We start from the raw sequence: 26,028 nt of genomic DNA, 5'->3' as shown, positions 1-26,028 counted from the left end.
TGCTATAGATTCGACTCCAACTAATGAAAACTGCAAGTATGTCAGAGTAGAATTGTACTCCAGTGTTCCCAATGGCTGATATCCACGCGACAGCCCCCCCCCCGCCCCCCTCCCTGCCCCACCAAAACTAAATGCCAGGAATAGTGTCCTGAGGTGCCTCTGGGTGGACTGGAACCATCAACCTTTTAGTTAGCAACTGAGTGGTTAAGCATTTATGTCATCTAGGCTCTGAAAAATTTTATTTGCTTAAAATAAAAAGACTCCCATCCTTATTCAGCCACAAATAAGTTTTGGGCAAAGTATCCAAGATTTCAAAGAGTAAATATCATTAACCATTGTGGTGTGCCATAAGTCTACTGAAAGGATGTTTTGTTTTCTATAGCAGTCATACTTCTAACAGAGTGGCATGAACATTATTTATCATAGTCCATATCTTTCCAATCCCAGAATGACACATTCATTGTCAAAAGGGTCATTTTAAGATCTAACTGGAAGTATATGCTGTCTGTGATAGTATATTATTATCTCTCCACATTCAAAGAAATCCAATCAATACAACTATTATTCAAATGTATAGACCAACCAAAGCTAGTGATGAAGAAATTAAAGAAACATGCAAACAACATGTACTGATAATTCTGTCATAGATGAATAAGTGCGTCCAGTGCTTCATGAACTTATTGAAAATTTTCAGTTGGTATTCCATCATTTCCTGAGCCTTGCTTTTGGCTAATGCTTTCAGTGTAGCTTGAACTTCTTTTTTCAGCACCTGGTTCCTGCTCTTAAATCATCTCCTGAAAAGGTTGAATTGTCAAGTACCGTATATACTCATGTAAAAGCAGAGATTTTGTTTCAGCACATTTTTAATAAAATTTTTATGGTAAAATTAGGTGCCTCAGCTGATGTTCGGGTCGGCTTATACTCGAGTATATACAGTAGTTCTTTTTGGTAGTGACTGTGTATTAGTTTCATCTTCTTTTGATGTATCTTGCATTATTATCTTGCAATTGGAATGCAAAAGTTGGAAACAGAGGAAGGAATTGTAGCTGAATTGTATCCTAGCAGATACCTTTTTTCAGCAACACAAATGATGACTATACGCACGGATTTCTCCAGATTTAAAACACAGAAGCCAAACTGTCGGAAGAGACTATGGAAAAAGCAGCTAAAAACTAGGCCAGGGACTGGCTATGGGATTGGCAGACTACCAACTGCTCAGATATAAGTTTAGATTGAAACGAAAAAAAAAACACGTCCACATCATGAGACAAAATACAACCTTTAGTTTATCCCGCCAGAATTTCTAAAACATCTTGTGAGCAGATCTGCTTCATGAAATCTAATGACATAAATCATGATGAGCTGTGGTAGGATATCAAGGACATCATTCATGAAGAAAGCAAAAAGTAATTAAAAAGACAAGCAAGAGAAAAGGTGAAAGTGGATGTCATAAGAGACTCTGAAACTTGTTCTTAATCACAGAGCAGATAAAGCAAAAGGAAGAAATGAAGTCAAAAAAGCTGAGTAGAAAATTTCAGTGGGCAGCTTGAGTGGACAAAGTCAAATATTATAACGAAACATGTAAATACCTAGTTAGAAATACAAAAAGGAAAAACATGCTGGCTAAATATTAATCTGAAAGAACTCAAGAAAAAACTCAAATCCCTAATTGTAATACTGCAAGATTCCAGGAACAAGATAATGAATAATACAAGATACATCAAAAGAAGATGGAAATAATACACAGTCACTATCAAAAAGAACTACTGTATATACTCGAGTATAAGATGACCTGAATATCAGCTAGGCCTAATTTTACCACAAAAATTGCATTAAAAATGTGTGGGGAAACTTTGCATATACATGAGTATATATGTTACTTGACATTCAACCTTTTCAGGAGATGATTTAAGAGCAGGAACCAGGTGCTGAAAAAAGAAGTTCAAACTACACTGAAAGCATTAGCCAAAGCAAGGCTCAGGAAGTGATGAAATACAATAAGCTGATGAAGCACTGGAAGCACTTATTCATCTATGACAAGAAGTTTGGAAGCCAGATATTTGGCCAACTGACTGGAAGAAATCGGTATTTGTGCTCATTCCAGTAGAATGCTCAAATTACATATCAATCAGTAATATCACCATGCAAGTAAACTTTTGCTGAAGATGATCCAACAACGGTTGCAGCAGTACAGTGACAGAGGAAGGAAGTGTAGTTGCCAGAAGAGGAAATGGAACAAGGAATATCGTTGCTGATGTTAGATGGATCTTGACTCAAAGCAAAGAATACCAAAAAGACGTTTACTTGTGTTTTTTTTATTGACTATGCATAGGCATTCAACTGCGTGGATCGTAACAAGCTACAGATAGCTTTAGGAAGAAAGAATTCCATAACACTTCTTGTGCTCACATGGAACTTGTACATGGGCCAAGAGGCAATCGTGCCAACAGAACGAGGGGATACTGTATGGTTTAAAGTCAAGAAAAGTATGTGTCAGGGTTGTATCTTCTCACCATACTTTTTTAATCTGAGCAAATCATCAGAGAAGCCAGATTATATAAAGAAGGTGGAATCAGGATTGAAGGAAAGTTTATCAACAACTTGCGATACGCAGATGACACAACTTTGCTTGCTAAAAGTGAGGAAGACTTTAAGTACTTGCTGAAGATCAACGATTGTAGCCTCCAGCATGGATTACAACCAAATACCAAAACCTTAACAAATGGATCAATAGACAGCACATGATAAAAAAAGAAAAAGGTTGAAGTTGTTGAGGATTTTGGCCTGCTTGATTCCACAATCAATGCTCACAGAAGTAGCAATCAAGACATCATTGCATTGGTCACACAAGATCTCTTTGTGTGAATATTTATTGAAAAGAAAGAAGGTTACTTTTAGGAATAAGGTACACGTGACCCAAGCCATAGTATTTTCAATCACCTCATAATAAGATTGAAAAAAATAGATGCATTTGAATTGTGATACTAGGGAAAGATATTGAAAGTACCAGGGACTACTAATTGGACAAACAAAATGTCTTAGAAAAAGTATGGACAGAGTTTTCCTTAGAGGCAAGGATAGCAAGATTTCATTTTACATACATTGAACATTTTGTCAGGAGACACCAGTCAGTGCCTAGAGAAGGGCATTATGCCTAATAATGTAGAGGGGCAGCAAAAGAGAGGGCCAGCAATGAGACAGACTGACACAGTAGCTGCAACAATGGGTTCAAGCATACACAATTGTGAGGATGGTGCAGGGCTATGCAGTGTTTTGTTCTGTTGTGCATAGGGTTGCTATGGGTCAGAGCCAACTCAATGTCACCCAACAAGAACCTTATCTTTCAAGGAAAGCAAAGTTATAATAAAAAGACAACTCATGCAGTTAGTTCAACATACATATTTTAAATCTAGTAATGATACCCACTAAAAATGCCATACCAAAATCATGGCAACTGTCCCAAAATACAAACAAACAAGGAGCTAGCCAGCTCTGGGATCCTTATTAAGTTCCATCTAAACTAACTTGCTTAAAACTTCAGAAATTTGTAAACCTCAAAATAAAACAAATGAAGCAGATATTTTGATGTTTCCCATAATGAACTATGTTCCTCTATACACTGTGCTTAAGTTTCAATCTTGGTGCCTGTAAATGCCTCCTGTGTTTAGGGAGATGGGGTTTTTCTTTGCACATGCAACAAGTAAACAAAGTCATATAGGAATAAGGTGAGTTTTAATCCTTTCTGAGTATTATCTTCGGAGAGGAGGAACATACACTGGACAGAGGCAAAGTTAAAGCATGAAGATGACACCATCATCTATCTACCAGCGGCAAAGAAATTCCAAGTATTTCATGTGGGAACCAATAACTAGGAGAAAGGCATGAACAATTCCTCTATGAGAGCCATCAGACGGAAGTGACACAGATAACATCCAATCTGCTAGCCTGGCAAACCATGAGAAAGTTCTGTTCTTTTAGGCAATCCACTTCATGATAGTTACTATAGTTCTAGAATACTAAGACACCATATCCTAGCTAAGGATCACAAATCATCTTTACCAATAGATCACAATATGATGAGGTACTCAAACAGTAACAGAAAAAGCTCCATTAAGTGGAGCTATCATAGTACACATTTTTCCTGCTAGGTGAGCATCGAGCAACTCGCTCTGAGTTAGTGCACCCAGCAGCAGCACCTGGGAAGATTCTCTCTGTTCACAATGAATTTTTTTCCTAAAAGCACTTTCACTCAAACTTATTTTATGATAGCCAATGTAAGACAGAACAGTGTGTGGCTTGGAAATTTTGTTTCCTGCTTGAGAAAAATGCCACAGAAACTGCTGTGATGTTGTACACAGCTTATAAGGACAGTACTACTGGAAAACTTAAGTGCATGAGTGGTTCTCTCATTGCAAAATAGGTGAAATGTTGATGATGATAATCCTCATTTTAGGCTGAGGGATGAAAGCAGCGACTCAGAGTATATTTTGAGTGTTTCACTGGCTTTCTATTTACAGTTTCTCAACAAATTATGTAACAGTGTGTGACCTAAAAAAGGCCTGAGTAGTGCAGAGAGCACTGGTTTTGCCACCATGGCAATGCAGCAGCTCACGCAGCCATCTCAGTGTGCCAGTTTTTAACAAAAAACGGCATGCCTCTTTTGTCCCACCTTACTAACCTGACCTCACTCCGTGCAACTTTCTGTGAATGAAGAGGGACATAAAAGAACAGTTATTTGACAACTTAGAAGAGGTGAAGAAAAAACAAGGCAGCTGCTGTCTGCTATCCAAATAGGTGAGTTTGAAAAATGTTTCCAAGAATGGAAGCACAGATTTGACAAATGGATTAAATGCAATGGAAAGTACTTTGATGGTGATATGGTTGCTTTGTAAAAAAAATAAAAATTTAAAGTCCCGATCCCCACCACGAGGAGGACGAACAAGAGAAATGTGGATGAAGGGAGACAGCGGAAGGTGTAAGATATGAAAGTAATAATTTATAATTTATCGAGGAGGGAGGGTGGGAAGGGGGAAATAGGAGCTGATACCAAAGACTCAAGTAAAAAGAAAATGCTTTGAAAATGATGATGGCAACATATGGACAAATATGCTTGATACAATTTATGTATGGATTGTTGTAAGAGCTGTAAGAGTCCCCGAATTAAATGATTTACAAAAACATTTAACTACATAGTTTGAAAAAATATTCTGGGGCTTTTTTGGGGGGTGCCCCCTCATATATTCATGCGTCAAAAACCAACCAATGAGGTAATTTCAGATGCACATATGTCCCTGGCCCGATAGTTCTGATGTTGTTGTCAGTGCTGTCCAGTCAGTTCTGACTCACAGCAACCCCACGTACAAGAGAACCTACACTGCACCATCATCACAATTGCTATGTTCAAGCCCATCTCACTGAGGCCATTCAGTTCTGCATGGGATCTTTATCAGGCATAGTGTCTTCCTTCAAGGTCTGGTCCCTCCTGATAACATCTTCAAAGTACATGAGACAAATTCTTGCCATCCTTGTTTCTAAGGAGATTCCAGCTGTACTGTTTCCAAGACAAATTTGTTGGTTCTTCATAATAAAGTAATAATAGATTTCAGAAATCCCAATCAGAGAACAGAAAATAAGGAGTGTCAACAAACAGCTACACACAACTTCCAGCACACCCAGCATACGTATCTCATGTTGCTTGTATACAAATCGCAGGAGGAGAAAATGAAAGAAACACTTCTAGATTTGTGAAAACACTTTTAACATAATATTACAATTATAATAATACCAAGAGCACATCAAAGTAGCACCCATTTATTTTTACTAATCATTGTACATAGTCAGACATACATGACCTGGGGACTATGTGTGTATAACATCGTTTTGTACAATGTCCAAATCACCTGATGTCCTTTTTCATGAAACTTATCACAGATGTTAAACAATGTATGACTATATTATAGACCAAAAAAAATCAAATATATGTTCACCAATACCCAAGAGCCAACAAACATATGAAAAGATGTTCAATTTCCACACCAATAAAAATTTTTAATTGAGATAACTTACTTTTTTTACCCAAGCGGACAAAAGTTTCAAGTTATTAATATCCAGGATTGGTGACTGCATTATGAGACAGATACTTACATAGCTTTATGTATCAAACCAAAACTAGTACCATCAAGTGAATTCCAATTCAGTAACCCTATGAGACAGAGCAGGGTTAGAGTTTTTGGGACTTTAAGTCTTTCTTCCCATAAAGAACAGTCAGTCTCATCTTTTCCTAGTAAAGCTGTTGATGAGTTTGAACCACCAACCGTACAGTTGGCAATCCAACTCTTTTTAATCATTTTATTGGAGACTCTTACAACTCTATAACATTCGATTCATCAATTGTATGAAACATATTTGTACAAATGTTGGCATCCATTCTATGATGCTCACCTTCCTGACACAACTTCTGAAGACAAACAGGGTGAACAATCACATGTGTTGAAGAAAGCCAATGGTGCTCGGCTACGAAAAGATACAGTGTCTGGGGTCTTAAAGGCTTCAAGTTAAACAAGCAGCCATCTAGCTGAGAAGCAATAAAGCCCACATGGAAGAAGCACACGAACCTGTGTGACCACAAGGTGCCGAAGGGATCAATTATCAGGCATCAAAGAACAAATAATCGTATCATTGTGTGTTCACCTCCATGATACAACCGCTGAAGACAAATGGGCGCATAAGCAAATTTGGCGAAGAAAGCTGATGGTGCCTGGCTATCAAAAGATAGAGCATCTGCAGTCTTAAAGGTTTGAAGGTAAACAAGCAGCCATCTAGCTCAGAAGCAACAAAGCCCACATGGAAGAAGCGCACCAGCTTGTGCGATCACAAGGTGTCAAAGGGATCAGGTATCAGGCATCAACAGAACAAAAAATCTTACCATAGTGAATGAAGGGGGTGGGGAGTGTGGAGTGGAGACCCAAAGCCCCATTTGTAGGCCACTGGACATCCGCTTACAGAAGGGTCTCAAGGAGGAGATGAGCCAGTCAGGGTGTGATGTAGCAATGATGAAAAATACAACTTTCCTCTAGTTCCTAAATGCTTCCTCCTCCCCCTCTATCATGATCCCAATTCTACCTTGCAAGTCTGGCTAGACTAGAGGATGTACACTGGTACAGATAGGAACTGGAAACAGGGAATCCAGGGCGGATGATACCTTCAGGACCAGTGGAGTGAGTAGCGATACTGGGAGGGTAAAGGGAGAGTGGGTTGGAAAGGGGAAACCGATTTCAAGGATCTACATGTGACCTCCTCCCTGGGGGACAGACAACAGAAAAGTGGGTGAATGGAGATGTCGGACAGGGCAAGATATGACAAAATAATAATTTATAAATTATCAAGGGTTCATGAGGGAGGGGGGAAAGGGAGGGAGGGAGAAAAATGGAAGACCTGATGCCAGGGGCTTAAGTGGAGGGCAACTGTTTTGAGAATAATGAGGGCAAAGAATGTATAAATGTGCTTTTCACAATTTATGTATGTATGAATAAGAGTTGTATGAGTCCCTGATGATTTTAAAATTTTGAAAATTTTTAAAAATTAAAAAAATAAAATTAGAGGTAGATTATCTTTCTTTTCAAGAGATTCTTTATATCATAGTTCATGGTTGAAGCAAACATTACATCTTGTATAGTACTCAATGTAGATTGAGCAAATATTAGCAATAATTTCATTTTCTAAGTAGAGATGTAAAGAAACCTACGTGGAGATGAAGTCGTTAAAGAAACATCATTCTCTGTAGTCTATGTTAAGTTACATATGTATATTGTAATATTTAGAGCAACCACTTTGAAAACCATATATAATATACTAAAAATGAGATAAAAATCCCAAATTTAAAAAGATACAAATAATCCACAGGAAGCTAAGAAAAGGCAAATGAGAAATAGGGAGGAACAGAAAGCAAATAATAAAATGGTAGATTTAACTACAGTATATCAACTACTACTCTGAATAGTCTAAATATTCAATTCAAAAGACAAGATTGGCAAAGTGACTAAAAATACATAGACATGGCCTTAATTATATGCTATCTATGAAAAATTCTTTTAAAACACAACATAAGTAGGCTGAAGTAAGAGAACAGAGGGGAAGAAACAGATATGTCTATATTACTATCTGATAAAGTAGGGTCCACAGCACAGAAAATTAGGCGGAACAAAGAGGACCTATCCCTTAAAACAAGGACAAAAACAAGGATGTCTCTCGATAAAGCTGGTCTAGAAGTACCAGCCTGAACAATTAAACAAGTAAAAGAACAAAAGGCATCTAAGTCAGAAAGGAAGAAATAAAACTACGTCTCTTGGAAGACGAGGTAATCCTTATTTAAAAAATCCAAAGGAATCCATAAGAAATCTACTAGAATAAATTCTTCAAAGTTGCAGAATATAATGTTAACACATACAAATCACTATTGTTATACACCAACAGTGATCTATAAGAAAAAATTAAGGAAACAGTTACACTTACAATAGTATTTAGAAGAATAAATACTTAGGAATAAACTTAATCCGGGAAGTGAAATACTTGCACATTGAAAACTATAAAACATTGTTGGAAAAAAATGAGCCAAACCAAACAGGCAGTCGACTCTTGAGTCATTGTGTGCCTAATCTTTGAAAGCTATGCATCTTTTATAAAAGCAGACTATCACATCTTTCTTCCATAAAGCAGCTAATGGGTTTGACCCACAGACCTTTTGGTTAGCAGCTTGCCATTATAACCACTGGGACCTAAATACATGGAAATAAATGGAAAAAGAATTCCATGTTATTATTTCAATTCAAATCTATAAATTCAATGAAATCTCTAACAAAATTCCACATCCTTTTTGCAGAAATAGAAAAACCAATTTTAAAGTGTATCCATAATTGCAAGGGGCGATAAATAGCTAAATCAATCTTGAAACCAAAAGCAAAGTAGAAAGACTCATACCTCCCAATTTCAAAACATATAATAAAGCTATAATAATCAAAACTGTATGATACTCATATAATGAGACTTATAACCAATGGAACAGAATCGAGAGAGCTGCAAAAAAAAAATCACATCTGTGGTTAATTGATTTTCTTGCAAAGTTCATTCGATGAAAAAAGAATGGTCTCTTCAGTAAAATGCGTTGTGGAAAAGATAAGTCTTTTCAATAAATGGTACTAGGAAAATTTAATCTCTACCTGCAAAAGAATGAAAAAAAAGACCCATACCTCAAACCATATGCAGAAACTCAAGATGGATTTAAAAACTAAATATAAACCGTAGAACTATAAAGATCATCAATAAAAAGTGGGACAAACTTATACTATCATGCAAAACACTCATACCACTAAAGACTAAAGACAAAACAGAGGTATAAATATGAGGTTTGTACACTAAAAGACTTCATTAAAAGAGTTAAAAAGGAAACCAAGATTGGGAAAGAAACTTTGGCAATGATATACTAGAGAGCGAGCTAGAAATATACCATATATACTCCAGTAAAAGCCAACCCTATTATCAGCCAAGGTACCTAATTTACCACAAAAACTGCATTTAAAATGTGCTGAAACTGAGAGGTCAGACCCAGTCCCAACTACTTGGACACCTGCCCCTTGTCCCAGAAGAATTTACTTCAGAGGACAGCACTGAAGGTGCAACTCAAGAGAAAGGGAAATGTCTGATCAGAGCACAGAGAAGTAAATGAAGGGGAAGGAAGAGAGAGTGGAGCACATGCTGGCCTACCAAGCTTTGAGAACAATATCCCCGCTCAGAGCAGCCAATCCACAGAGAAGACCATGTGGCCGGCCCAACTATGAAACACAACATTCCTCAATAGCCCTACAATGGACAACACTGGAGTCACAGTGTGAGAATTGCACCCGATCTGATCCCATCAGACTGAGTCGAAACACAAAGGGTAGGTAATAGAAAAGCAAGGGGAACAGAGCAACAAAGTCCCCAGGGAATACCAAAAATAGACTTTGGGGCCAGGGCATGATACCCCATCACTCCTAAAGGTCAACAAATAATTCATGAACTAACTGCAGACTTTTCTCTTTTTCTGTCATTAGTTTATTGTTGTTGTTTTGTTTTCTTTTGTTGCTTTGTTTTGACATCCTTGTTTTGTGCATGTTACTGTATCTGCAGGTCTGTCTAATTAAGATAGGCTGGACGAACAATCTGGAGGAGAAAACAACGGGACCGACAGTTCCTGGGGGACATGGGAAAGGGGAGGTGGGGGGTGGGGAGAAAATGGTGTTAACAAACTCAGGTACAAGGGAACAACAAGTGATCCAAATTGGTGGTGAAGAGTGTGTAGGAGGCCTGGTAGGGCATGATCAAGGGTAATGTAATTCCAAGAGGAATTAATGAAATTCAAATGAAGACTGAGAATGATAGTTGGACAAGAGGAAAGTAAAAGGAAATACAGGAAAGAACTAGGAGTCAAAGGGTATTTGTAGATATCTAAATAAAGGCATAGGCAGATGTAAATATATTTGTATATGAGGATAGGGAAATAGATCTATGTGCATATATGTAGGTTAACTATTAAGGTAGCAAATGGACATTGGGTCTCCACTCAAGCACTCCCTCAGTGCAAGAATACTTTGTTCTACTAACCTGAGCATTACATGATGCTCACCTTCCCGACACGATCACTAAAGACAAATGGGTGCAGAAGCAAATGTGGCAAAGAAAGCTGATGGTGCCCGGCTATCAAAAGATATAGCATTGAGGGTCTTAAAGGCTTGGAGGTAAACAAGTGGCCATCTAGCTCAGAAACAACAAAGCGCACATGGAAGAAGCACACCAGCCTGTGTGATCACGAGATATCAAAGGTATCAGATATCAGGCATCAAAGAACAAAGAGTCAAATCATTGTGAATGAGGGCGAGTGCAGATTGGGGACCCAAGATTCATCTATAGGCAACTAGACACCCCCTTACAGAAGGATTGCAGGGAGGAGACAAGCCAGTCAGTGTGCACAGTGTAGCAACGATGAAACATACAACTTTCCTCTAGTTCTTAAATGCTTTGTACCCCCCCTACCCACCCCTACTATCATGATCCCAATTCTACCTTACAAATCTGGCTAGAACAGAGGATGTATACTGGTAAAGATAAGAACTGGAAACACAGGGAATCCAGGACAGATGATCCCTCAGGACCAGTGCTGAGTGGCAATACCGGGAGGGTGGGTTGGAAAGGAAGAACTGACTACAAGGATCTACATGTGACCTCCTCCCTGGAGGTCGGACAACAGAGAAGGGCGTGAAGGAGACGTCAGACAGTGTAAGATATGACAGAACAATAATAATTTATAAATTATGAAGGGCTCATGAGGGAGGGGGGAGCAGGGAAAGAGGGGGAAAATGAGGAACTGATACCAAGGGCTTAAGTAGAAAGCAAATGTTTTGAGAATGATGATGGCAGCAAATGTACAAATGCGCTTGACACAATGGATGGATGGATGGATTGTGATGAGTTGTACAAACCCCCAATAAAATGGAATTTAAAAAAGAAAAGAAAAATGGTTTTCACACCAAAAGAAGGACACTTTCATGGTTATGGTAGGGAGGAAGGCCAAGGGGAGGATGAACAGAAGGAGGTAGGTAGGTAGGTAGGTGGGTAGGAAGGAAGGCAGGCAGGCAGGCAGGCAAAAATAAAGGGGGGAGGGTCATGTACACGGGAAACTGACTGAGGAACCCTAACTAAACTGATGAGATGGGCTGCAGAACTGTTTTCTAAGTTTTTCCCCTGTGTGTTCTACACTCCACAAATAAAGGGGGGGAAATGAGCAAAACAGAAAAGCTTACAGCCTCGAAACCCTCCAGTTTCCTCTCTCTTCAGATCTAAACGCTGGTCGAAGTGATTACAAAAGGACAAAGAAAATCATTCAAGCGGATTTCAATATACATGGGCCAGGGTTAATTTCAAACTAACAAATGGTATTGGCACAACCAGATATCCAAGTGTAAAACAATAAAACTAGACACACATCTCACGCCATATTTGAAAACTAACTTAAAATAGATTAACATTCTATAAGGATGTCAATGTAAATCTATAAAACTCAGAGTAAAATATATGGGCAATGATTTAAGACCAACTTTTAGACAACGCATTCTTAGATATAACATGAAAAGACCAAAAAAAGTCTAACTACATAAATGTGTCTTAATCAAAATTTAAGTGTCTTGCAACAAATGAGGGGAAAAAAATCAACAAATTATAAGAAAACTTTTAAGAATTATTTATCTAAGAAAGGTTCAATATCCAAAATATATAAAGAATTCCTATAGCTCAATAATAAACACAAACAATGCAATAAAAAGTTGAACAAAGGTATTGAAAATACATGTTTTTTAAAAAGATATACAAATAGCCAATAAACATATAAAAATATTCAGAGTATTAGGGAAAATACAAGCGAAAACCACAAGATACCACTCACACCCAATAGAACAGCTATTATGAGAAATACAAAAAGCATGTATAGGTTAGAATGTACATGAATTGGAGCTTTTTTATAAAATGATATAGCTACTGAAGAACACAGCTGGATGGTTTCTCAGAAATTTAAAATATAGGATTACGATGTGACCTAGCAATTTCACTCCTATGTATGGATATAAATAAAATTTTTAAAATGGAATTAAACTGATATTCATTTCACCATTAATTAAATAGTTAAGAGGTTGAAACAACCCACATGTACCTCAAAAGATGAAACAATTAACAAAATGTGGTTAATACATAAATGGAATATTATTCAGTCATAAAAAGAAATGAAGTTCTGATTCATGCTATAACAAAGATTAACATCCTCAATAACATTACACTTGAGTGTAATAATTTAGACAAAAAGACACATATTGTATGATGTTACTTACAAGAAGTATCTATTCCAAAAGGGTGAAATGCATCAGCAAATAGATCATTGCATCATAGATTATTAGTGGTTCATAGGAGCAATTGGGAAAGTGGGAAAGGTAACTTCCTTAAAGGGTACAACATTTCTGTTGCAGTTAGTTATCATTATTTCAATTTCAACTTATAGTTACCCCACATGTGCTAAGAATTGCTCCAAAGAATTTTCAAGGTTCTGACCTTTAGGTAGCAAGATTGCCAGGCCTCACTTCTGAGGAGAGTTTAAGTGGGTCTGAACTGCCAACTTTTCAGTTGGTAGTCCACCATCTAACTGTCTGCAGCACCAAAGACTCCACAGTTTTGCTCAACCACTCAAAATATGGAGTGTAAAAGTATGGAGACACTACTAGATTCAGCTATTTTCCTTGGGATAACGTCTTTCTGAAATAAGGAATCTTCAAACAGATAGAACTGGTTCCAATATATAAGGTATTATCATAAAACATTAGCTACACTTTTTTTAATTCTCTGTGATTAGAATAAGACAATCAGAGTTCATAGCTCTGGTATTAATCAGCTATGTGACATGAATAAATCATTTTACTTCTCCTACTCTCAGATTTTCAAGTATAAAATGAAAATTAAAAATTATCCTCTTAAAGTAAAAGGAAATAGATTAAAAAGCTAGGAGGTAAAGGGCATTTATAAATGTCTAAATAAAAGCATAGACATATGTAAATGCATTTATATGATGAGGATGGGGAAACAAGATTTAGGTTTAGTATTAAGGTAGGAGATGGACATTAGGCCTCCACTAAAGTACTCCCTCAATGCAAGAATACTTTGTTCTATTAAACTGGCATTCCATGATGTTCACCTTCCCGACACGATCATTGAAGACAAAGGGGTGCATAAGCAAATGTGGTGAAGAAAGCTGATTGAGCCCGGCTATCAAAAGAAACAGCGTCTAGGGTCTTAAAGACTTGAAGATAAATAAGCGGCCACTTAACTCAGAAGCAACAAAGCCCACATGGAAGAAACACACCAGCCTGTGTGATCACGAGGTGCCGAAGAGATCAGTTATCAGGCACCAAAGAACAAAAAAATCATATCATTGTGAATGAGGAGGAGTGTGGGATAGGGACCCAAAGACCATCTGTAGGCAAATGGACATCCCCTTACGGAAAGGTTGCAGGGAGGAGAAGACCCAGTCAGGGTGCAGTGTAGCAACGTTGAAACATACAACTTTTCTCTGGTTCCTAAATGCTTCCTCCCACCATCATGATCCCAAATCTACCTTACATATCTGGCTAGACCAGAGGATGTACACTGGTACAGAAAGGAACTGGAAAAACAGGGAAGCCAGGGTGGATGATCCCTTCAGGACTAGGGCTGAGAGGGACGATACCAGAGAGTGGAGGGTGGGTTAGAAAGGGGGAACCAATTGCAAGGATCTACATATAACCTCCTCTCTAGGGGACAAACAACTGAAAAGTGGGTGAAGGAAGACATCGGAGAGTGCAAGATATGACAAAATAATAATTTTAAATTATCAAGGGTTCATGAGGGAGGGGGAAACAGGGACGGAGGGGGAAAAATGAGGAGCTGACACCAGATGGAGAGCAAATGTTTTGAGGATGAGGGTAACGAATGTACAAATGTGCTTTATACAATTGAAGTATGTATGGATTGTATTAAGAGTTCTATGAGCCCCAATAAAATTATTATTTTTTAATTCTCCTATTCAGATTATTGGGAAAATTGAACCAGATAATATAACTGAAACTTCTAACATATTGCTTAGTAAATAGAAAGTACTCCACATATAAAAAGAAAGTCCTACTTTCTTGGGCACAGTAGACCTGTACGGTCTTTATATAAAGTCATCAGTTGCTCTTAAGCAACATGTTAGCTAACTACCATATCTGTACAATTCTCTGCTTTGTCATTAATGCTTACCTGCAAGATTGTCAAGCATGAAGTTCAGTAGCTTTCGGGTTCCATCTGGGTCCTGGTATAAGTTGAGAATATCCTGTGATAAAGGATTGCCTAGTGTAAAAGACAAAATTTGAAACATAATTTATTAGACTTTTTTATGATCTGATAAAAGATGTATACTATAAAACTTTAAATTTCAAGAAATTATATAAATTTGAAGCACTTCTTGAAAAGACAGTTTAAAAAAACACTTCAAAAGCATTGTTCTATAGACACAGTTCTCCTAAAATTGGGATTTCGCAAATTCAAAAACACTACCTATTAATCATGGTCAATTCCAAAAAAATATCACAACCTGATTTTTTGAAAAATGAATTGTACATTTATTTTTAAAGAGAAGAGTCCTGGTGGTGCCATTGGGTAAGCACTGCACTGTTTAACTATGAAGTGCATCAGTTCAAACTCACTAGCAGACTAGACCCTCAAGAAATAAAAGTGGTTCAGTGAGATGAATATACAACAACATACTTTCAAACAGATTGGGGAGAAAAATAGAGCTCATAGAAATGAGAGATCCTAACTGCTAAAGCAAAAGCAAAATTAAAATGCAGAAAACACACAACAGAGTGAAAATTTTAAATATTGATCAACAAAGCATTTTAACAAAAGTGTGGTATCTGGCCTCTTACACAGTGCTAGATGTATAAAACTGTGTAACTAATTTGCAAATCTAGCTGATAACTTAAAATTGATTGGAAAATTTGAAACTTCCTGAGGGTGACACAAATATTCAACTAGGTGACAGCCACACGGGTACACTTTAGTCAAAATTCATCAAGGAGGAAAAAAAAATGCATCAAGTAGGATACATCAACATTTGGATATTTTATGTAATTATAAATCTTATGTGGAGGAGTCACAATCATTAGAAATCAGTTAGACACCGATAAAAAGAAAATTACTGAATAGTAAAGTATATCTAAGGGAATTACTCAAAGAGATGGAAAACATAAAGCATCAGGTGATATGGAATCCAGTATATATTCAGTCCACAGGATCTAAATTTGCTCAATTATTAGAATCATGGTTGGGTCTGGGCCAAAGATCAGATCTACCAGCCACCTCCATCAGAAAACTGCTATGACCACCTGTGAATCTTTGGTCCTTGATGTGGATACATAAGTGAGTCTGGTCCTTACTGGGTCTCAGCAATTCCAGCTTTGTCTACCATGTTGGGAACAGGACAGGAGAGCAAGCATGAAGTAGTTCTTAGCAAGATGCTACTATCATCAACTGATATTTAATCAGTTCCAATGGTAATTCAATGTAAATATTAGTATAATTCTCAATAGTGCTGAAATGATTGGATATATACAAAACAAGTAAATCTTGCACCACATATAAAAATTCATAGAAAGTGGAACACAGACCTATATGTGAAGCATAGAACTATAAAAGTTCTGGAATAAAATCTTCGAAAGATCAGACTTCTTACATGAAATACCAAAGAAATGATTCACAGAAGCAAAGTCATAAAGAGAACTTCCTCAAAATAAAAAAAAAAACTGATCTCTAAAAGGCAGTTAAGAAAATAATACATACAAGTCACATAATGCAGAAAAATCTGCAAAACACATATCTGAAAGAAGAGTTCCACACTAAATCTATTATAAACTCTCAAACTTCAATTAATTAGGAAAAAGAAGCAACCCAATTACATAACTAAGCAAGATTTAAACACACATTTAATCAAAGAAGACATACAGATGGGAAATAATAGCAGATGAGAAAGATAGTTATCATTAGATATTCCAGAAATGAAAATTGAAACTACAATATTACTACAGCCCATTACATGTTGTAAAAAAAATTGATGTAAATAACAAGGTCAAATGCTCACAAAGATGTGTAGCTACTCTCATATATTTGGTACTAATACAGAATAGTAAAGCTGTTTTTATAAAGTTTGGCAGTGTGTTATGAAGTTTAGCAAGCTTTCTTTACAAATTGGAATCAACTTGATGGTAGCGAGTTTGGTTTGGTTTTACTATGCAACTTTTAAGGAGCCTCCTTGGAAGCCCTTTATGGTAAGTGTTAGGCTGCTAATCCCGCGGTCAGGGTTCAAACTCACTAGCCACTCCTACAGCAGAAAGGTGCCACATGTTCACATAAAGATTTACAGTTTTGGAAACCCTATAGATCAGCAGTTCTCAACCTGTGGGTCACAACCCCTTTGGGGGGGTGTCAAATGACCCTATCACAGGGGTCGCCCGATTCATAACAGTAGCAAAATTATTGTTATGAAGTAGAAACGAAAATAATTTTATGGTTGGGGGTCACCACAACATGAGGAACTGTACTAAAGGATCATGGCATTAGGAAGGTTGAGAACCACAGCTATAGAGACTCACTATGAGTTGGAATCAACTCAATAGCATTGGGTTTGGACCACACAACCCACAAATCCTACTCTGAAGATGCTTACCCACTCATTAATCAAACCCATTGCTGTTGAGTCTACTCTAACTCCGTATTCAATGGAACAGAGCAGCACTGCTACAAAGGGTTTTAATCTTTATAGAAGCAGACTGACTCATCCTTCTCCTCTATAGCAGTTGGTGGGCCCAACTGTCAACCTTTTGGTTCAAAGCCAAGTACGTAGACACTGCACTACCTAGACTTCTCCAAATAGCCAAAGCAATTTAAACAAAAAAACACAAAATCCCAATAACCTAAGAGAACTCAGATTTCCTGATCAAAACAGCCTGGTATCGGTATAATAATAGGCATAAAGATAAATGAAATAGATGTGAGATTCTAGAAATAAACTCATGCATCTATGGTGAACTGATTTTCAACAAGGATGCTAAGTAAATTCAATGAGTTAAGAAGAGTCTTTTCAATAAATGATGCTAGGACAATTGGATTTTAATAAATAAAAGAATGAAAATAGGGCCATACCTCACACCATATAAAAATTCATTTAAAATGAATCAAAGAACAAAATGTGAAGTCTAAAACCATAAAATTCGATGAACAAAATATAGGGGGGTATGACATGAGAAACAATTTCTTAAACAACAGATTTTATATGACACCAGGGGGCTAGGCTTGTTCAGTATTTGTGACGAGCCCATGGTCTAAAGTAAAGGCAACCAATGGGCACCCTGGGGAGGCTAAGTGAGACAGCACACATTGAGATGACCTGAACCCAACCATATAAAGAGAAGTTATTAGAGCCTGTGAACTGGTGCATACTGCTGCAGACTTTATGGATGGCCTATACTGATTTGACTTTGCTTATGGATGCAGACTAACAAGGTTCCAACTGGAATGAAGATTCTTCACATCAAAGAATATGATTGTCTCCTCAGAGCATTGGGTTGTTCTAAGTGGGCAGTATAGAAATTGGATACCCCAAATTGGGGGGATAAAGAAATGAAGTGGATGGCTTACAAACTTTCATGAATATACTCATAGGATTAAGGTGTAGGTGTTACTTAATTGCAATTGTTAGGCATAGGATATTTTTGTTTTGTTCACTTATAAAATGTTATGTGTAAATGAGAGTGGCTCATTTTTTAATTGTATGCATTTTAGCTTTATCCTATTAGGTGCAGATATGAATTTATTATTGTTTGTTTGAAAATTATATTTATGGCTAAGGAATTGTGTACGGATGTCAAGTTGACAAGGGGTAGATTGTGATAGTTAAGGTTTACTGTGCCAACTTGGCCAATGAACACAAGTGGGATTAATTGAAGGGTAGTTTAATTGAAGAGCAGAGAGAGAAATGGATCGGTAAGCCTCGCCTGTCTTGTCTCTTGAGCTCTGATGGTCGGACCAGTTGTGGTTGCCTTAGCTAGTTCTCTGCTTCAGCTGGCAAGGCTCACTTCCTGCAAGACATCCTGGAGGAGAAGCTACATGGACCTACCCTGATGCAGCGCTGGGTCCTGGAGAAGCCGCATGGAGAACCCTGTCAGCACTGCGATGCTTACACGCTCACTGATTCAGCTTTCATCCTACATTCAGCTTCATTGCATGTGTTTTGTGAGTTTGAGAAGGACTTTGTAGATACGTTGGACATAGGGGCTAATGTCAGACTTATGGGCTTGCACTGAACTGGGTTGGGATGCTTTCCTAATGTACATTTACCCTTTATATAAAACTCTCTTATAAAATATGAGTTTCTATGAATTTTGTTTCTCTAGTCTACCTAGACTAATTCACATAACAAAGAGACAACCTTCAGATTGGGAGAAAATTGGGGGGATATCCTATATCTAATAAGGATTTAATATCCAATTATATACCTAAACCTGTAATCTCTAAAACATATAAAGAACTCCTATAACTTAACAACAAAATCCAACAACTCCATTAAAACCTGGGCAAATACCTTCAATATTTATGCTATTTATCTCACCAAAGAAGTATAAAAATGGTTAACAAGTAAAAGATGTTCAATGTCATGTGGGAAATACAATCAAAACAACAATGAGAAGATACCACTTCACACCTATGAGAATACCACAATTAAAAACAAGAATGAGATGTCAGACAAGGATGTATAGAAATTGCTTCACCCATTGTTGGCTGGAATGAAAACAGTGGGTCTCAAATAAATCACATGACCCAGCAGTCCAAATCCTTGTTATAGACTCAAAAGAAGTGAAAAGAGGAATACAAAGTTTGCTACAGTTCTATTAATAGTACAAAAATGGAACCTAAAAGCCCATCAAGAAATTAATGAGCAAAATGTAGTGAATGCATAGAATGGAACACTACTCAGTCATAAAGTAGAAAGAAGTCCTGCCTTCTGCTTCAAAATGTATGAACCTTGTATGATGCTCAAATATTAGTCTATGAAGAATAATTGATCCCACTTATATAAAACAGACAAATATAGATAAACAAGGTTCATTAGTGATTACTAGAAGTAGCAGAGAACGAGGACAGGGGGAGTCACTACTCAGGGGAGAATAATTTAGTGGTAGAATGATATGGAAGAAGTAATAACAGTGGAACAGCATCACAAATGTAATCAATGTCACTTACCGTATATACTTGAGTATAAGCTGACCCGAATACCAGCTGAGGCACTAAATTATACCATGAACGGCATTAAAAATATGCTGAAAATCTCGGCTTATCCTCAAGTATATACAATAATTATACATGCAAAAATTGAGTTGGCAAATATTTTGTGATAGACAATTTACTACTATCAAAGCAAACAGCGATTAATAAGCTTTTAAAAATGAAACTCAACAATGATCCATTGAAAAGAACATAACTAACAAACATCTAGTGAGGCTAATAAAAGATATAAAGCAAATAGTTAAGAAGAGGGATGCTGTATCTTTAAATAGAACAGTCTATAAAAAGTATAGAGAAATTTACTAACAATTTTAGGGAAATAAAACTGAAAGCTTAGAAAAACTACTAGCTATATTTAGATAGGGTTCAGTAAAGCTGATTCACTTTCAATTAGAAACCCTAACTAGTTCTTTGACTTCACATATATTACGGTAGAAATTAAGTATCTTCCACAAATACACACAAAAAATAATTTTATAGCACTATTCTATCAAATGTTCAAATAGAAATTCTTTTCTAGATAGATATTACACAAGCTTTTCCAGATCTGGAAAAAAAGGATTTGCCCATTGTTTCTCGGGTCAGCATTAAACCAAACAAGGACTAAAAAAAAATCAAACTCATTGCCATCAAGTCAATTCCAACTTGTAGCGATTATAAAATACAGGGCAAAGAAATGCCCGGGTGCATTTCTGAGAATGTAACTCTCTATAGGAGAAGAGTGCCTTGTTTTTCTCCCCTGGAGCAGTTGGTGGTTTCAAACTGCTGACCTTGCAGCTGGCTGTCCAAGAGATAACCACTATGCAACCAGGCACCCTTGACAAGGAAAGTTGAATAAAAGAAAGAAAACATAGGTCTACCTCACTCATGAATACAAACAAAAATAAACAAAAATGCTGGTAAGATGAAGATCAAGGACCACAGCCTTCAAAATGGACTGCAACTAAAATGTACAAACGTTAAAATTCTCACAAATACCAATATATAACATCACGATAAACTAAGAAAAGATTGAACGTTATATATCAAGGATTTCATTTTGCGTGGATCCACTATCAATGTTCATGAAAGCACAGTCAAAAAAGAGAGAGAGATTGCACTGGGTCCAACAGCCACCGCACAAGACCTCTTTAACGTATTTTAGAGCAAGGATATCATTTTATGGACTAATGTGCACTTGACCTAAACCATGGAATTTTTCAATTGCCTCTTATGTCTGTGAAAGTTGGACACTGAATAAGAAGACCAAGGAAAATTGAAGCATTTGAATTAGGGAGCTGTTAAAGAATATTAAAAGTACCATGACTGCCAGAAGAACAAATACATCTTTCTTGGAACAAGGACAGCCAGAATGCTTCTTAGAAATAAGGATAAGGAGACCTGGTCTCACATACTTCTAACATGGTATCAGGAGAGAACTGTTTCAGGAAAAAGACATCATTCGTAGTCAAGTGGAGATCCTCAAAGAGATGGACGGACACAGTAGCTGCAACAAAGGCCTCAAGACTAACAAGTGTGAGGACAGAACAAGACTGAGCAGTGTAGTACACAGAGTTGCTAGGAGTTGAACCTGCACAGCAGTCCCTAATGTCAACAAGCTAGAGTCCAAGGCTTATCTATCTATCTCTTGATGCAGAGAGCTTCTTCAAGTAGTCAAACAACTAACTATAAAAAGGCCACGCCAACGAAATGACCACCACGTAATTAGCTTGCTACCCAAGACTTGCTTGCTACAATATTTGCTGCTTGCTGACAAACAGCTAAATCCTTGGACCTCGATTCCTCATTTTAATGCAAGCCACTGTACATTGCTTGCATCTGAACCCATCTTACTGCTTATGTCAACTGTCCTCTATCTCTGGCCCAAGTTTCTCATGTCTTCTCTCACCATTCATGAAAGTTACTGGCTAATTTAAAGGAGCCCTGGTGGTATAGCTGTTTGTGCAGTGGGCTGGTAATTGAAAGGTCGGCAGTCTGATCTCTTAGCCACTGCACAGAAGAAAAATGAGGCAATCTATTTCTCTAAAGATTTTACAGACTCAAAATTCATAAAGAGAAGTTCAATTTGGCCCTATAGGGTCACTATAGTTTGAAATCAACTCAGTGTCAGTAGATTTGGTTTGGTTTTGGTAAACATGGCAAACTATAGCTCTTGACAATTTTTATAAAATTAAATCCAGCATCATATTAAAATATTTAGAAAACACTAACAAATTTTATTTGTCAAGAATTTAAAGTGTGGCTTACATTAGTGGAGGGACGAAGGATCTCATAGATACAAACACCAATTCAATTTATTAAGTGAGAAAGATAGTACTTCAGTAAGCATAGTGAAAGTATCCTATGGAATTCAGCATCTAAGCACAGGTTTGCAAAGCAGGTATAAAAAACTGCTAAACGGGGGGTAGAAAGTGGGAACCGATCTCAGGGATCTACATATAACCTCCTCTCTGGGGATGGGCAACAGGAAAGTGGGTGAAGGGATACGCCGGGCAGTGTAAGATAAGATAAAATAATAATTTATAAATTATTTAGGGTTCATGAGGGAGGGGGGAGCAAGGAGGGAGAGGGAGAGTAAAAAGGAAAATGAGCTGATTCCAGGAACCCAAGTAGACTGCGAATTTTGAGAATGATGACGGCAACGAATGTATAAGGGTGCTTTACTTAATTGATTTATGTATGGATTGTGATAAGAGTTGTATGAGCCCCAATAAAATTATTTTTTTAAAAGAAAGAAAACTGCTAAAACAGTTTTTAAACTCTTTTAAAATTGCTAAATCATCAAAAAGTGGCTTTTGCCCCAAAAATTATATAAACAAAATTATTCTTAATAGGAAAATATTACAAAAATAAGAGTGGAAAAAGCAAATATATCCATGTGTTAGTCTGTGTAGACTGGAGTAATAAATCCACAGCAACTCATATATATAAGAGAGTTTTAAATAAAGGGTAAGGTATATTAAGAAAGCATCCCAACTCAGTGCTGTCCATGCCCATAAGTCCAACATTAGCCCATATGTCCAACACCAATTTACAAAGTCCTCTTCAATCTCACAAAACATACACAATGACACTGACTGCAGGAGGAAAGCCAAATCAGTGAGCGTGTTAGCATCTCAGTGCTGGCAGGGGTCTCTACACAACTGCTCCAGCACCCAGGGCTACATCAGGGTAGGTCCATGTGGCTTCTCCTCAGGGATGTCTTCGAGGAAGTGAGCCTTGCCAGCTGAAGCGGAGAACTGGCTAAAGCAGCTGCACCCTGGTCTGACCATCACAAAGCAAGAGACCTGAGAACCAGAAGGCGAGGCTCACCGAGCCATTTATCGCTCTACCCTTCAATTAATCCCACATGTGTTCATCAGCCAGGTTGGGGAAATAAACCTTAACTACCGGCATTTCAATCCCCAGTATTAATGCTTCTATTCTACAGTGTAGTAAGTGGTCTAATCAATGCATTAAGGTAAGGAAAATTAAATGTGTAAGCATTTGAAGGAAGCAAAACTATTAGCAGATGAAATGATTTTCTGATTATAAAACTCAAAAGAAGTGTCAATTTTTAGAGAGAATGTGAATTTAGCCAAAGTACAAAATCAGTTTTAGGCATAGTACAAAATCAGTTTTAAGAAATCAATTTTATTATCTATACCCCAACAGGAAGCAGATGGAAAACTTTTAAAAAATAATACGCTTTACAATAGATAACAAAAACTTATGATACCTAGAGACAAATCTATCAAAAGATACACTTGACCAACAAGAAAACAGCCATAAAATTTTATTTACAGACATGAGTGCATGAGTGGGAAGACTTAGTATCAAAAAAATGTGGATTTTTTTTCCCTAAATTGACCCAGACAGTGAATGCAATGCTGAAGTCCCAGCAAGATTTTTCATGAAATGTGACAAGCTATTTTCTTAGGTATAAGAAAGAATAAATGCACCAACTGCTAAAATTAGAAAAATTTGTGAGGTTCTCAAATCTCAAGATAAAGTCAAAATAATTGTAACAATAGTGACTAGTACAAGGCTGGGCAAATTGACCTTTAGAAAAGAACAGCAATCTCCAAAGACAACCGAACACTTATTATCTAATTAATTGGCAGGTGAAATGGGGCTCAATCTTTCTTAAATTGAAAAAACTGTAAAACTGATTATCAGTACTGAAGGATCCTATGAGCAAAATATTGAATGAAGTTAGAGGCATCAAAAGATGATGGAAAGGTCTTAAGCCAAGCAGCCTCTAAGTGAGGCATCAACTAAGTTCACATGGAAGAAGCACATCAGTCTATGTGATCCAAAGAGTCTAAGTACTAAAATTCAAATCCAAAGACGGGAATAGTTTTGAAAGTTTAAATTCTAAACAGGAAGCTATGGATGATAGTGGAAGTCCAAATCCATTTGCAGGATCCTCCTCACATGGATTCATCCTCAGTGAACCCCTCTGAACCTAAGATGGAGTTATCAGCAGCCTTGCTGTGAGACAGAGAGCATCGTAAAGTCAATGATGGCAGATGGAGTTAGGTTAACATATCATAGCTTATCATTTAATTTCCCTGTTGATCCATTTTAAAGTTATTTCCATTTTTATTATTTTCTGCTTTTTGATTAAGGTTTGTTATGTTGTCTAGTCATTGTTGGGGTTTTTTGTTTGTTTTTTTCCTATGTGTGTTTTGTGTGGTTTACTGTAAATAGAGTCCAGGATATATAAATCTAGAGAGACAGTATCTGGACAGTAAGCCATGGGCATGGCAGGGGAGGCTGAGGGGAAATGAAGTAAGAACAACAATGAATATGAGAAGAAAGTCTTCTGAAAGTGATGTGGTAATGACTGCGCACTCTTCTTAATATGAGCGATTAAATTGTATGACATGTGAAGTATATGCAAATAAAACTTTTAAAAAAAAAAAAAAGGAAAGAATGCCCTGTGTCAAAAAGGAATAGTCAATGTTCGATCATTTCAAGTGGTAGCATAGAATCAAGAACACTGATGGTACCAAGATCCACTGAAAGCATTAGCAAAAAAACAAGGTTCCAAGAATTTACAGGAAACCAAGTGAAATGCTTCAAAAACTGATGCAGCTCTGGGAGTACTCACAAATCTATGCCAAGAAATTTGAAGAACTACCTGGCAAACCAAGTGGAAGAGATCCATATGTGTTCCCAATCCCAAAGAAATATGATCCAACAGAATGTGAAAAATTTCTAACAATATCATTAATATTACATGCAAGTAAAATTGGCTGAAAAATTTTTTAAATGACTACAGCAGAGTATCAATAGGGAGTTGCCAGAAACTCAAGGTAGAATCAGAAGAGGATTCAGAATAAGGCATATCATTGTTTCTATAAGATGGATCTTGGTTGTGTTTTCACTTGATTTACTTGTGTTTCATTGGATAGGCAAAGGCACTTGACTAGGAGGATCATAACAAATTATGGGCAACATTTCCAAGAACAGGTATTCTAGAATACTGTGTTCATGCAGCACCTGAATATAGACAAAGAGGTAGTCTTTTGAATAGAACAAGAGAATATTGCACGGCTTAAAATCAAGGGAAGGTGTGCATCAGGGTTGTAATCTTTCAGCTTATCTGTATGCTGAGCAAGTAATCTGAGAAACTAGACCACAAGAAGAATGCAGCTTCATTAATCAAATGAGAAGGAGAAAAAAGGCACACATACCCCTCAAAATTTCATGGCAAAATGGCATCTCAACGGGAGTAAATTCTTAGTTTCTTTTTAAATATCAATGTTATTTTATTATTTTTAATCATTTTATTGGGGGCTCTTACAGCTCTTTTAACAATCCATACATCTATTGTGTCAAGCACAATTTGTACATATGTTGCCATCATCATTTTCAAAACATTTTCTTTCCATTTGAGCCCTTTGTATCAGCTTTCTTTTCTTGCCTTCCCCCCCACTCCCAAACTCTTGATAAATTATAATTATTTTCTTATCTTACACCACCTGCTGTCTCCCTTCACCCATGTTTCTGTTGTTTGTCACCCGGGATAGGGGGGTGGGGGGAGTGGGGTTAAACGCTGATAGTTTTGATTGGTTTCCCCTATCTCCACCACCCTTCCAATATTATTTTAAATAT

The 26,028-nt window shown here is 37.1% G+C and overlaps 1 protein-coding gene across 2 annotated transcripts in view; it reads right to left on the bottom strand.

Annotated features, from left to right (window-relative positions):
• CNOT6L (CCR4-NOT transcription complex subunit 6 like) overlaps positions 1–26,028 on the bottom strand; it is a 106,266-nt gene that overhangs the window by 35,993 nt on the left and 44,245 nt on the right. For both annotated transcript variants that reach the window (XM_075544157.1, XM_075544156.1), the window contains exon 5: positions 14,848–14,937. In XM_075544157.1, coding sequence (XP_075400272.1) covers positions 14,848–14,937 — 90 coding nt within the window. The remainder of the gene's footprint in view (positions 1–14,847; positions 14,938–26,028) is intronic.

Source organism: Tenrec ecaudatus, chromosome 3 (genome assembly GCF_050624435.1).
Source record: "Tenrec ecaudatus isolate mTenEca1 chromosome 3, mTenEca1.hap1, whole genome shotgun sequence".
NCBI lineage: Eukaryota > Metazoa > Chordata > Mammalia > Afrosoricida > Tenrecidae > Tenrec > Tenrec ecaudatus.
This window is presented reverse-complemented; position numbering and strand designations above follow the sequence as displayed.